General features: G+C 38.8%; 1 protein-coding gene across 15 annotated transcripts in view; it reads right to left on the bottom strand.

The window, feature by feature from the left end:
• Nucleotides 1-15,460, bottom strand: part of WNK1 (WNK lysine deficient protein kinase 1) — a 103,515-nt gene that overhangs the window by 65,392 nt on the left and 22,663 nt on the right. For 14 of the 15 annotated variants that reach the window (XM_080575998.1, XM_080576007.1, XM_080576006.1 and 11 more), the window contains exons 2-3: nt 4,772-4,944; nt 110-330 (exon numbers count right to left, since the gene is read on the bottom strand). In XM_080575998.1, coding sequence (XP_080432124.1) covers nt 110-330; nt 4,772-4,944 — 394 coding nt within the window. Of the gene's footprint in view, nt 1-109; nt 331-4,771; nt 4,945-15,460 lie in introns of those variants that run through there. The other variant, XM_080576002.1, reaches the window with a different exon arrangement.

The following is a 15,460-nucleotide window of genomic DNA, read 5'->3' as shown; positions in this document are numbered from 1 at the left end:
AGGCTTTGACCATGTACCTTTGAAACCATATTTTTAAGGAAAGCTCTTAAGATTCAAGTTCCCAAGTACGTAGACTGGCTCACCAGCCTTCAAAACAGTAGAGGCTTACCTATCACACTTTTGGCAAAAGAAGCTCGCTTCAGGGTTGCCAGACCAAGGTCTCCAATCTTGACTGATCCAGTGGGGCCAGTAATGAAGATGTTGTCACATTTTAAGTCTCTATGAATAATGGGAGGAGTGCGTGTGTGTAGAAATTGTAAGCCTTTCAGTATCTGACGGCACCAGCTTCGTAGTACTTTGATTTTCATCACTTTAAATCTTTTCAAATACCTAGTGAAAAATAACAGTACATTAAACAGGTTCCAACGTCAACCCATTGTCTTTCAAAATCAAGTTCTGCTACCAAGTAGCAGATTACGCTGTACCATTTGATGCTCTGAAGTGAAAAAGCAGTAATTAGAGAGATTCAGAAATTTCAGCTTCACCTTCTATTTTAAAAACTACCAGTGAATTTCACAATTTGAAGAGCTGAAGATGCACCCCCCTCCTAAAGCATAAACTGCCATATTGAGAATTTCTACCCAATTCCTTCTAACCAGGAGACTATAGTGCTGAAAGATAAAAGCAAAATACTTGATATATAGCTAATAATTCCTCTGCACACAAAGTCAATCTTAAGATAATTAGACACTTAGTTTGCTAAATCTCAAGGCACTGCTTCCCCAACGAAGAGTTAAAAACTTCTGTATTACACCTCCCTTATCTACTTATTTAAGAGGATTATTTCCCCCTACTTTTCATCCCGTAACCACTTACCACTTAACCACTATAAATAGTTATAACCTTTTCCTTGATGAAACAGGGGGCAGGGGCAGTGGAGCCAAAGATGCTAACAAAGAACAAGAAGTACTGAGCTGTTGCAAACTGCGTAAGAACTATGAAGTCATTATAGCTCAGTTATCAATATTAGTCCAAACTTTTTGATCAAGGACTCCAGATTACGCTTTAAATCTACTTCAAATTTACTTGCTGAGTGGCTAAGCAAATCAGAATTTCTCAGAGATCACCTCCCTGATGTTATCCCACATGAGATGTGATCACCTGAATCTGACCAGTTGCTATTTCAAAACTATGGACAAATATGAACGTGAGAAAAAATCTTTTAAAATGTTACGCCAAAGAATTGATGGGAGTTTGTACATAATGTCAGCATACCTTAACTGTTCTAACAGCCTTAACTGTTCTAACATTGCTGCTTTCCAAAATCCATGTCAGAAGAGTCAAAAAATCTTTTCCAATCCTTGTGACAGAAGAGCGTGATCTTATCCTACTCCTCGACTTCAACAAATTAGATGCCACACAGTGAATAACCTATGACAGTATTCAAGTGTTTTCCAGCTGTGTATTCTCACTATCCCTCTCCAGGTAGAAGAGTTTAAAGTGAAGAGTTCTTTTCTTTCTCCTTTTTAAAAAGTACGGGCTGAAATACATTTAGAGAAGGAGCTGCTGAAATAGTATGCTGCATACAGCAATAACTTTATTCTTATGTAGCCAATGTTACTCAGTTAAGTCTGACCAGTTTTACACTGCCACAAGACTGGTGGTAAATTCTATGACCAGGATGGAATTCAGCAGATATATTCTTAAAACCAAGTAAGGTTCAATTATTCTGTGGCAGTGTTCAGTCTCTTCTGCCTATCCACTTAATCAGGAGTATAAATCTTGATAAAATTACTTGAATCAATGCCAACATAAAAATTCGATATATAAATCCCTTTTACTTTAACTTCTCTGGTTCAAAGGGAGATCTGGAAAGCAAGTTGCGAGCAATAATTCTGCTGTGAAAACAGAACTGTAAAAGCAATCAGGACCTTGTTCCAGAAGGAGTCTCAAAACAGAATGTAAAGACGAACGGGGAAAAGCCAAGCCAAGGAAGGAGACAAGCTGAAGGAGGTCCTGGATCACATCAGCTACCACTTGAATTCTTGCTATTGACACAATCCTCATTCATCTCTCTTGAGCCTGTTCCAAAGATCACATGGTAGGGGCACTTCAGTTCAGCATCTGGAATCCCTAATTACATTCTTGGTTTCAAATATGCTAGCCTACTGCCAGCTTCTCACTGTTAAAAGACCTGGGTCCAACCATCACCCAGCATCCTGCAGTGTTGCTATAATTTTTCCATAACACTGTCATGAACTAAGGCTCATGTCACTTAAGGCAGAAAGCATTTCAAACTGGAAATGTATAAATACTTAAAAGTACACGGACAGCCATATTAGCCAGTATGTTTTCAGTTTTCCTAACATCATATGATAAATCAGTTTAGGAGAGACCTCGGGAGGTGTCTGGTCTAAGCTCCCTTTCCATGCAGGGTCAGCGCGAAGTCAATCAGGTTAATTTGGGTTATATCCAGTCAGGTCTTGAGAGTCTCCAAGGATGGAGGTCGCACAGCCTCTTGGGGTAACCTACTCCACGGCCTTACTGTCCTCAGTGTAAAGGATTTTCTCCTTATACCCAGTCTGAACCTCTCCTGTTTCAATGTATGCCTGTTCTCTCTAATCCTCCCGCCATGCACTAAGGGAAAGAGCCTCTGACTTCTTCAGAGGCACTGGAAGACTGCTTCTAGGTCTCCCCCAAAGGCTCCCCATCTTCAGGCTGAAGATGCCTGGTATTCTCAGCCCCTCCTCACACCGTAGGCACTCCAGCCCCTGACCATCTTGGTGACCCTCAACTGAACTTGCTCTTACTTAATGTCATTCTTGGCTATTTTACAGGGTAGTAGTCCATTAAAGACAGGTATTTGATCTGAGCACAGAACAATCCTAATAGCTAACTACAATGAACAGAGAAAAACAGGAACTAGAGTTTGGCTGTCTCAATCTTTTCTTTTTTTTTTAAAGCAGGAAGGCTCGTGACCTATCACAGCATCTCATCTCCAGGAGCTAGAGGAAACCCTACTAAGTTAGCAGAAATAGTTACAAAGGCATGTATCCTATCAGATAATTAACACTTTCTTTTTAAGTAGATCAGAAGCACATACTACAGTGTCCTCAGGAAACAAGACTAGAGGTTGAGACTTGAGTCTGTTCATTAGTTTTTTTTAAACAAAGTGGCAATGATGGCTATGTCCCTAGTCTCAAAATGAGGAAGATATCATTTACATGAAAAGCAGATAATACAGACATACTGAAAATATATGGAAGTTATATTTAGTCAAATTTCACATGCTAAAACAAGTGCGCAGTACAAAACCAGGAATATGACACAGGTAAGTGAAATACTCAATGATATTAACTTTGGTGTTTCAGAAATTTCTCATACAATTTACCTGTCAGGTCTTAAGTGAAGTGGACAAGAATAAACTAAAATATAACAAAGTACACAATGGTGAAAAAAAATGAAAGTCTACAGTTTAAAAGATAGCAATTAAAAAGAAAAATATTTTTTTCCGGATAAAATAAAAAGACCTTCATTATTCAGAGTACAAAATAATCCCAAGGCCAGCAAATCTAAAGTATTTCTTCCCATCAAAACATTATCTTATGGCTGTCTGTTATTACTGTCTTATGTTGCTTATGCTACTACACAACAAGACAATCCAAACATTACATTTGTGAGGGAAAGAAAAGGGTAAGAAAGGGAGAAAAGAAAGTTACATTCAACACTACATACACTACCATGAAAATAGATAACTGTAAATAGAAGCACCTGTACAGAGCTGTAAAACCTTTATACTGCTTTAAGTACAGGACATAGAGCAATTGATCTATTACTTTATCTGAAATACTTTAAACAACCTTTAGAAAAACAAAAGCCATTCCCAAACATATGGATAAAGAAAAAGTTGTAACATCTTTAAACCTCCAGCACTATTTCAAGAGACAAACACTTCCATATAGTTACAGTCCAGACTCCCAAGAGCATTTTTTCCTGCTTTAAGCATGTCCGTTTGCAGCTATCAATAAGCATCACAAAAAAAAAAAAGAGTTCACAGGCTATTTTAACCAAACAGACTGCAAATTGTTTCCAGCTCCTACAGTCTGCTCACATATTTAGGATCTGAATGACTCTCCAAGACTTAAATGGGCAACAAATTAAGACAATGACCCACAATATATGAATTTCAAATCCTGGCAATTTTAATTCCAGTAGAGTTATGACAACTGGATGCTTCTGAACAAGCTCACATCTTTGCAAGATCGTACAGTGCAAGACAAAGGCATGATTTCTGTTTAACTCCCTCCAAGCTTTACACGCCACTAGAGGGACCTCACAACGGTTTGATTTGCTGGTGTCTAACTCTGACTTAAAGACAGATCTAGCTTCACCCAACTACTTCACATGGCAAAATTGCAAATACTTTCAGGTTTTTCTCAGGTACTACTTCATGAAGTTTCAACTAAATAAAAAGGGTGTTTTGGGTTTTGTTTCTTTTTACATCCAAAGCCTCACGCCAAACAGAAGTCAGCTTGACAGGAAAGGGAAAAGGTCTGAAAAGTAAAAATTCTCTTTATGAGACCACAAAATCTTAGAGTTCTCCTGCATGTGCTTACTAGGATATCACAAAGAAGAATCTGACAATTTTGCTAACCTAAAGAATAATCCATTGTACCCTGCAGTACTAAGACTCTTCTTAAACAAGAATTTCCCTACAGAAGTCCAGTTCTTGCTAAAAGGGCTTTGTTCTTTTCTATTCTGAATTATCATCTAGTGCTCTAATTTTGTGCTAATGTTTATCATATGCTTTGAGACGGTTGAATTTACTTACGTTTTCAACGTTCCAGATGTCATGAGTTCCGTCACAAGAACAATACATTTTTTTCCTTTGACTGTAGACTCCCAGGAATCATAGAACCTGACAATATTGGGATGCTGAAGCCCTTTTAGCATCCCAGCTTCCTCTTTAAATCTTTGTCGTTCTGACTTGGACAGTTTCCGATCCTAATGAAAAAGAAAAGAAAGCTTTGCTTTATTGCTTAGAAAAGCAACAATCTGAAGAACAATTATGTACAAGCAATGAACAAGCATCAGCATCTTTTAAATGCCATTTTGCTCGCAGTTACCCTTAAATACTTTATTTGGAAGACATTCTATTATTGCTTGTTTAAATCATAATTTTCCTTACAGTCTGATTGCTCTCAGAGGTTAAGACTAGGGAGGCTGGGAATTTTCTCCTCTTCCTGTTTCCCTCCCACACTCCAAAGAGGTTGTCTGACTTGAGGTAGAAGGGGAACATAACGTCCTAAAACATTCAAGTATTCAAGGACAGGCAAAACAGAATCATTTGAGGCACATTTCACAGATTTATATATATATATAAAGTTATTCCTTTGTGTACAGAATCCAGACCACTGGTAACAGATTGTATTAACTCTCCATGAAGAGAGTAGGGCAACAAACCTAACATATGGCATGCACTTACAGTAGACAAATGGATTTGGGTTAGATTTTCTTAGATTAAAAGTATGACCTCATGATTGAGCAAGTTTCCTGTAATCTAGCATCAAGGAAAACAAGGACATAATTCACATTGGAGAGACAGCAAGCTTTTGGCCAGAGACGAACCATGAAAAAGCATTCCTGGACAATATTACTGTATTATCTACCAACAAATGGCTATCCAATATCTTCAGGAGTCTGACCAGCTATTTCCAGAACAAGTTGCAAGTCTCAAAAGGAGGAGAAAAAGCCTCCTTACATCTTTCAGTTTTGTCAGTTTACCAATGCATAGTCACACCAGCCAGCCTGATCAACTGACATGAATTGGATCCATATGCAGTATTCAAAACGTCTCAGGATACACTTAAAGACAAGAATTTTACAATCAGCATTTCTACCGGTTATTTACGAATAACTAGTGACCTTTGTCAAATATGGGCAATAATTTTAAGTCACTCCATTTCAGATTTCCTTTTCAATTAGAAGGCAGTATAAGCATGCAGGGTTTACTCATACTGCTCACAACCTTCTATTGTCCACCAGGCTGTAATTCCTTTTCCTTTGTTAACAGTTAATGTGTTTTCTCAATAAGATTCAGCCATGTTAATATCTAAACCATCCTCTAGTCACTTAAATTATCAACATTTTCTAAGAGGCCCACAGAGTATCTGTGGGCATGGACAGCCTACTTTATTTCCAGACGAAGCTCCAGTTTTCAGGAGTGTAATAGTCTTCCAGGTGAAAGTTTGACAATAGGTTTGCAATTATTTCAGAGATCAGTAGCTTATCAGTGCTTATAACTGTCAATCACATATATTTATGTGTTGGGTTTTTTTTAGGAAGATGCCAAATTCATGTCACAAATTTAACTAATAGGTATCAGGAGCTTTCAATCCTGAAACTATTTTTCTCTGCAGAAATTAACGCTACCACTTCCCCTCTGCAGAAATTAGCACTACCACTTCCCCTCGCTCCTAAAGAAAGCAACCTTGCGCACGCATAAGTTTTGCTAGATCGTGTTTGCAGAAACACTAAGCAAATACTTAAATATTCACATCTGATGAGATTGTGCTGGTTTTTTTTCTTTTCTTTTTTTTTTTTAAATATGGAAGGAATGCTGCCTTATACCGCTAATAGTTTTCCTTTCTTTACAATAAGCAGCAGCACAAATTCTGTCCAAGACCAATTTCATCCCGACTGTTACAAGCAGCTGTGATGCAGAAAAGCAATGAGCTGCTACAGGTACTTCAATCAACAGATCATATGCACATGCCTTAAGAAACTCAATACTTAGAACATAAAATTACAAAAAAATAATAATTTTTGCAAGAGAAATGAAGCAAAGTGTTCTCAGCCTCTGCACTTTATCCATATACTTCACGTTTTAAAACCAGTGTATAGCTGTTAAGACTAATTACTATTTATAAATTATTAAAAAAAGGCTGCACCAATTACTTTTTTATATTACTTAATTTTAGCTATATAATATGAATATTTGCATTTATGTTTGTCCAAAAACTAGACTGTAGATGTACATTTGGATAAGTTTCCTTTATTTTGTGCATTTTTGTGCATGTTACCTACCCCAAACATTACTAACCAATTTTAGCCCACACTTGACATTAAGTTCTCATCTAAACCTGCGTACGCCTGATCTCCCTTAAGGGCCTCATTCAGTCTTCCCTAGCACTGTACTACTGGCCCCAAATAGAAACTAACAAGTGCTAATCACTCTTATCAATGAACAGACTCCTAATGGGCACGCATATTTTGAGTCATTTCTCTTTCTGGTCACATTAATGGTAGCATCGTGTTCCTGCAAACATATCTGTGACGTTTAAAGCAGACACTCAACACTTCAGTGCTGGCGTTAATAGAAGAAAAAAATCCAGACAATAACAATATACTAATTCAACACTTCTTTGAAAGTCATAGTGCACTAATGAACTCAGACAAGTTGGGACACAAACACAGGCAAACAAACACAAATCCCACCCAGAGCAAACAGCTATGTTTTTGCAACCAAGGGAACATCACACCTTTCAGTAGTGCACTGCAACAGCAAAAGTTAACACTAAACAGAGCTGTAAGAAAAGGACAGAGAGGCCACCTGTTTCATAAGACTAGCAATGCATACTGCCTTTAACTACCCTCGTTTCCTTGGATCTTACACTCATCCATGACACGTATTTCTATTTCTTTCCCTAAAGGAACAGCTAGGTAGCAGAAAACAGTGAATGTACCTGAAAAAGCAAGAAAACTAGCAATCAAGAAAATACTAGACCTCATGTACAATTATACCAACAAAACTAATCTGTATACACAGACTGGTGGTTATACTTGCACTACCTTCCAATGCAAGCTGCAAATAGCGTACAGTCTAAGCAAAAGGAAGGCAGTGGGGCAAGGGTGGCTGTTGCACATCTCCACCTCTAATGAAACAGTAAAAAGCATCATTGTGTATCATTTAAAGCAAGCTATTACCTTTGATTAAATAGTATTAAAGGTGAATCAAATAAGATCTATAACCTCCGCACCCTTTTTCCCTGCAGCTTGAGGTCTAAATAGTTTTATAGAAAGATCATAGCAGCATCTATTTGCTTCTTCCATCCAGAAGCAAAAACAGATTTCACAATTTGACATTTCAGTATCACAAAGCATAAGATTGGGTAAACAGTTTTGATGTTTTAACTTACATTTTTATTTTTAATAGCCAGAAACAAAACAAAAAAGGCATAAGATGCTTTTCTTAAGTCTGAGAAATAAATTTATAAAGAAGAAAACACTTTAAGAACAGCTAATAATATATGGCTTGATATTCTATCCTTCAAAGACCAATTTGTTTTGGAATTTCAACTAAAAATAAAAAAAAAGGACACCCTCCCTCCTCCCTCAGTCATTCCTTTTTTACCATATAATGAAGCAACCCCAGGCAGAGAAGACAAACCCCTAAGCCTAGGCATTAGCAAATCACATTCTCGCATCTCAGTTATAGCATGTGCTGAGCCGATATAGCACAAATATTTAAAAATATACAAGCTGTCAAACTCGAGGAGAGCTTGCTTCCTAAAATGGACTTAACTATCCTATAAATTGGGCAGCGTTGTTCTTCCTGAACCGATAGCTTCCCCAAAGGACTCAAGTGCCACATCCCAATCACTGGGCTGCCCTTCGAACAAACTGAAACAGATGCATCAAGCCCACTCTGTTCATTTCATTCATTCCTTTCCACCTACATTAAATTGTTTTGACAAGCCAGGACAAACAGCAAGGCTTCCCTGCACGTGACCCACGGCTCTGCAGTGCCAGGGGCCTGAATAGAGAGAGGCACTAAGTGAAACAATTGTCTGGCTCAATACCATTCAATAACCTTTCCTCGGCAGTTTTCATTTATCCACGTACTTCCCTCTGACTTCTTTTGGTCAGGAAACAGCTATCAGAGGTACTTACATTATTCTACATAAGACAGGAATCTTGGCCATTCGTGATAAACCAGGTATTTCATCTGGAGGAGCGTGACTTAGAACTGTAACTACCTGCTTTCTATCCCTGTGCCTAGGTACCTTATATAAATGAAGAGAGAAAAACAGACACAGAACTAAACACTCCCCCACATAGATTAGCTGGTTTGCCAAGCCACAGAAAGTGAGGCACATCAGCAAAAGTTCTCTATATTCCCTCAGTGACTTTTTTCAGCCAAAGCTCAATATCTGTTCAGCATCCTTCTGAACGAGGAAAGGAAATACATTTCTGACATCTAAATTAATCTTAAATTTCAGCGGGGTTGCTCATATACCAACTTCCTTCAGAACGTCCCAGCACTGTTGCAGAAACAGGGTGAGAAGAAAGGGCACTTACCTGCACAACACACCATGCTGCCAGGCACGCAGCATGCCTCAGCCACCTGAAGCTGCCTTCGGGAGGCACCATGCTCCGCTCCGGCCAGCCGACCCTGCTCTGCTCACAGCAAGCTCAAGTAAGGGTCTCGCCCTCTGTCTTGCCCCAACATCCATTTTTGCTGACACTGAAGAGTACTGAAGCGGCCTGAGCTAGATTATAGGACAATTCAGCAATTCAAAAGAAAAATGTTTCAACACACTAGTACGGTAGGCAGTCGACATCCAGAACTGCGGGTCAAATACTGAGTTTCAGAAGTCAGTGAAAGCAACTGTACCTGTTATGTAAACTATGAGCAAACATACTCTGTATTACAGAAAGAACCGACACACTCAGTGGGCCTTCAATGGACACAGGTAAGCACTAAAGACACACCACGCTGCTCTCCAGCACATGGGCACAAGAGATCAAGCAAGTGGACAACAAGAGAAATACTCCACATGGCAGCAACTAGATCTACTCTCTGCTCATGCTATACATCTTAAAAGTTAATTGTACTCTGCTAAGGAACTCAAAGAGCTGCTCCCTCTTCCACAGTATGAGGAAGATACCCAACAGAGGAAAAAGACTGAGCACTTTACCTACTACAGACAGGTTTTGCTAGCTTTCTGCACGTCATGCCACTAGATCCAGAAATTCTGCATTGTTGCATTGCTCGCACAGGTAGTGGGCTTTGGTTGGTTTGGGGTTTTGTATGTTTTTTTTAAAGCTACTCTAGAGCAGCACTGTCTAGATTTTATCTAGGAGAGATGTGCTAGAAAACACCAGGCAAATTAGTAGGAAATTCTTCTTCAAGTGATGTGCTCTGACAATGTACAGTCATGTCAGCTTTCAAAGCATTGTTGAATTACAGATAAACTGAATCACAACCAAGGTGAAATATCCAGCTCTGCTGAGGTTACACCAAGCAGCATTTTGTCAAGCTTTCCAAATGTCTGAAATTTGGGGGGAAGTTACTGCGGCTCCTAGCCTATTATTCAAAGGAAGAAGTAGCATACAGAACAGACAAACGTTCTTCTGTGTGCATTTGTGCAGCATATGAGAAAGGCTTTGCAAGCCTTTTAGGCAAGGTTAATGAGGGGTCATCAGAGGAGAAGCTAGCAAGACAGTGCTCTGATATTCAGTGCTGTTAATGGAACCAAGGCTTTGTAGGCAGCAGTGTTCTCATCCTGAAAAAATCTAGCAGTTAAAGAGGAAAAATGAGTACAGTGACCATTAAGCTAGATTAACAAAATATCAACAAAGAATGCACTGAGCTTAAAAATCATCCAGCGGTATGCAGTTCCTACCTAGAAATGGAATTCTGACTGCACAAGAACTGCATCTACTCTTCTGTGTCAACACAACCACTTTAGACTTTATAACGTTAAAAGAGTAGGTAGAACATAAAGAAAAAGGAAGGGGGGGAGATACTGTTTAAAATGCATCTCTGTACAGCAACAGACATGAAAATTGATTAAGGATCTCCACATATCCTTCCACCAATATACCTTTCTACAAACCTCTGAACACAAAAAACAGATTAAATGCAGCTGAGCATATGCTGTTTTAAAAGTATGCAAGAGGTTTTTTTTTTGTTGTTTGGCATACACTTTCTCAAATGTTCAGAGCATTTGAGCACCCTGTTTGGAAGCTTAATTGTATAATATGATGTTTATAGAGTTACATAAATCTTTAGCTAACCACGGAGTTAGGAATCAGGTCTGCAAACCATTCGCTGTTCAGGCAACTCCTGCTTCTTTGTACAGCTCTCCTACCTTCAAATAGTCCAGCCTTTCACAGGCAAGCCTCTGCCATGTAAGATAGTAGGGGTTGCTTCCAAAATTTGAGTTTGATAATAATTTGGGGGCTCTGAGCACACGGGGAAAGACCATTAGCTGCCAAGGTTGTCAGCTGCAGAATAAAGCATTCAGAAAAGCAATATATTAAAACTGTGGCTACTGAGGACAATGAGTGCCACATTTGGATACCCCAACACAGTATACAAGAAGAATTGCCAGAACACAGCTCTCAGTGCTTCCAGACTGCACTCCACACACGTGGAATAATTTATTAAAAACAGACTGTCTTATTATACACACTGGTTGTTCTTTAGATAAATCAAATGTTATTTCTGCCAAAAAATATAAATACGTTGGCCAAAAGATAAGCTAAGAAAAAAAAAAAAGCTACTTGCCAAAACCAGACAAAATTAAGAAAAGAGTCAGGCTTCCTTGCCACAAAGCAACATCTAAAATTCTCTTAGACTTCAGAAGGCTAGGCATCTCCCAAACACAAAACTCCCTAGCTGTCCCTCCAGCAGCCCAGGCCATTCATCCCCAGAAACAGCTCTGCAAAGATTTCTGGAAAGGTTTTTGAAAGAAAGAGGTTTGCTTGCTACTTCAGTGTTGCTTCCTTGTCCACACTTAGAGAAATTAGAAATCAAGATCAATCTCTGTGCTTGCATGAAGTCACGTGGCTTGCTGGAAGGGAAGAATACTTTCTTCTTGATATTAGGCTGCAAGTCCCAAAACAAAGACTTGTAATGGCAGAAAAGCAGGCAGTCATATCAATACAGAAGGATTAGTTAATAAGTAAGTAAACCTGAGGAATTCAGTACTCCTATATTCTGGATGCTAACAACCAGCAATTTTCAGTTCCTTTCCTCCTCATCCTCATCTTAATTTGAAGACTGAAGACAAAGTTCCTGGGATGGGCTGCAGAATGAAAGGCAACACCAAGTTAACGCTTGCTGTAAGTACCATTTCATGTCCCTGCTTGGCAAGCCTCCACAAGGAGGTTCAACTTTATATAAGCTACAGACAATTTTAGTGAGCAAGCAAATAATCCTAACACTAAAATATAATGTACATATTTAACACAGCTGAAAGGAGGATGGTTAAAACAGTTATCTACTACACCTTTTAAACTTCATGATTAGGGGTAAATAGTTTTATGTAGACTCCCTACTCAAGTAAGGCATCCAAAAAATACTTTAAGTTTCAGGCAAGTACACAAGTCATCATCCTAAGTGAAAGGTCAAGGGATTACTTGCAGTAAGTTGTATGGTTTCCTGGTGAAAAGAAGGTAACGTATAGGTTATCATCTGCATTTTCATTTCTAGCATTTCAATGCACAAATCAGAATAGCACAGCAGACTTCCTCTTACCATGAACAGAGAGAAGCAATACAGCAAAGATGGGCAAGTTTAGTGCTGCTACCCAAAGGTCAGAATTCAAGAAACTGTACATGTTATCTTGACAGAGATGATACTTGGGTAAACTGATTGGGGGTGGAAGAAGAGGAGGCAAATGCAATTCAATAATCAAAAAGGGAGCAGACGAACCTTCATCAGTCAAAATTTAGACAAACTTCTCGTGAGAGTTTAACTGTTCTGGTGATTGGATGGAGAAAGTAGGTCAGTAAAAAAAACTCTGGGCTTTCCTTGTTTATTTGTATTTCTGAGGTGATTACTGATTCAGGACTTGAGTCAACAGGGTTCCTCCATTCATAAAAAAACAGACCACACAAGGAAAAAAATAACACAAACACACATAAAATTGGCAAAAAGTGGACCACACAGGTCAGAAGCAGTCTGCAACATGGAGGTACTTCCATGTATCTTTGCACAACTGACCTTTTCTGCTAACACACTGAATACGAAAATGTACAACTTGGAGGGGAGCTTCCAATTCTCTCTTCGAAGAGAATTATTTTTCCTGTTGTCTAAGCTTCATGGCAACAAACCTATAAAAATCCAAAGCTAGATTTGAAATAGTTTGGTGCTTTACTGAAAGCACTGGTAACTTTTTACTTTGTACTGAAAGACAGAATGAAGGGTGTTGTATTGTTGTTTTCTTTTAATGTTTGTGTCAGAACGAGCAATATTATGCACACAAAAAAAATATTGCTGTCACTAAAAGGATTTAGTCTGAAGTCAATTACACATTTTTGAAAGAGGTGATGCTGAAGCTTCAGAAGATAAGAAATACAACTTCATCTTAACATTAAAGAGGGAGTATCCACAACCGAAGCCTACATACATGACTGAAAGATACTAGCACTGCTCCCCATTTTTCCTGCAACTGCTTGTTAGTTTTGATGAAGCTATGATTCATCAGCATGGGGGAAGCAGGGAGAACACCACCAATAATTATATTCCTCTGTTGTGGTCTTTTCCCACGTTCATTTATGCAGCACCCGTGCCAGCAGGAACAGAAGCAGCATCTAAGACACCTGGTGGCAGCAACGTCATAGACTTGACCTATGCTTGAAGAGCCATCCTCACTGAGACACTCCTGACAATAAGGCATTAATACTGACCTATGTGCTTGTTGGTACCAAGTTCTAGCATTGTTAAACACAACTGACCTGTAACTAGTCACAACTATAAGCTTCTTCCAAGTCTTCAGCTAGAAAAAAAGAAAGTTTGCTTTCACAAAGACACTCAGAACAGGTCTAGTTCTAATACAGCTATTGCTGTACAGGAAGCAGTCAGTACAGGAATAACTGCATCATGCAAAAACAAAGAGCTTAAACAAAGGAACGCTGCATCAGAGCTGATCTCACTGACTCAGGTAGATATGAAGTCATTCTGCCTCACTTCCTCACACTGAATAAACAGCAGAAGTGGAATCAGAAGATAAGGAGCATGTAAATACACCATGCATCAGGAAAACAGCAGCAGAAAACAAACTTTTGCCCCTCTGCAGGGCAGCAGCAGTTTGGAACATTTCCTCTTTATGTAAGGTGACAAAAAAACTGCAACACTACCCCCAGAGTTTATCTTTTCGGACAGCAGCACTGGGAGGAATTTTTATTTCCAGAAGTGCCAAAGATGGTACACCAGTGCACTTCGATACTACGCTCACTGGAGACAGACGGAAGCAAGCACGCTGCTTAAAGACTGGGACAACTGGATACATCCCAGGTCTCTCCAGAAAAGATACTGACAGAGAAAAGAACATATACAGCTCCAAAAGAGCTAGAACAGTGCTGGCTGACAGGCTTCCAAGATATGGACACTGTCTGATTTCTTAGCTTTCCACTTCAATCTTAAGAAGCATGGGCATGACCAGGCAGTAAAGCACCTAGCTTTTCCCAGGAAAAATAAAAATAAAAATCACACCACTTGTGAGGTTGCTTCAAAACTGCCCCGTGTGTAAATATACATTAACACAAGTCTATGTTACTTCTCTCCCCTCTTTATCTTGCCAGCCTGAATGTTTACAGGCAAAGTAAGTAGGCTGGGTTGAGGAACTGATCCAAGAACCATATTCTACTTTTGCAGAAAATAATGACTACGACAAATCAATATACTGCCTAATCCCACAATTTCCTTCAGGAAATCCCAATTATTTCACTTGCACTCTTCACAGTGCAGCATACAGCTATGACAACTACACAGTAGCTTCAGAAAACTTATATTCATACTTTATCAAGTCAATTACGTATTTTTCCTTTGCTCTCTTCACAACCAATAGGAGAGAAAAATAAAACAGCAGATATGAAACCTACAGCTTAGGCATGACCTTCTCTGGAATCTCTCAGGTCATTGAAAATGTGGTCTAAAAATGGCAAGCAACTGTTTAGGCTTCAGTCATTTCTATTCTAGGGTTTCTCTAGGCAGCATTTGTGTTTCCTTACACAGAAGTCTGGAAAAAAATGCTGAAAGTTTTAGTTAATTTGTTCAGCCTCAAAGGATGAACATAAGGGACAGTAATCAAAATGCTGTGCTACACAGAAATAATCAGTACTAGAACAGAGAACTCTATTTTATTTTCACTTTATTTATTATATTATCATATATATGATTATATTATCATATATATATATATTATATTATCACATTTCTATTTGATCCATGGAAGATAAAGGGGTAAGTTTGCTATCTGATATCAGCTCACAATAAGGCTTATATCTAATATATATAGCTTATTAAAGAGTTGAAGTGCTAGCTGAACTGAATTCTTGATGAGCTATTAACAAGCTGGACCGTCTTATCACTTGGCTCAGATGGCTCATTAAAACTTTTGGAGCTCATGTCAATTCCCATTTTGTGCTGAAATGATTGCTTTGTTAGAGAGAGGGAAGTTACATTCAGTCACCTCAGTTTAGTTTTACTGGGAAAACCCAACTCTCC

The sequence above is a fragment of the Anser brachyrhynchus genome (assembly GCF_964034855.1).
Source record: "Anser brachyrhynchus genome assembly, chromosome: 1".
Taxonomy (NCBI): domain Eukaryota; kingdom Metazoa; phylum Chordata; class Aves; order Anseriformes; family Anatidae; genus Anser; species Anser brachyrhynchus.
This window is presented reverse-complemented; position numbering and strand designations above follow the sequence as displayed.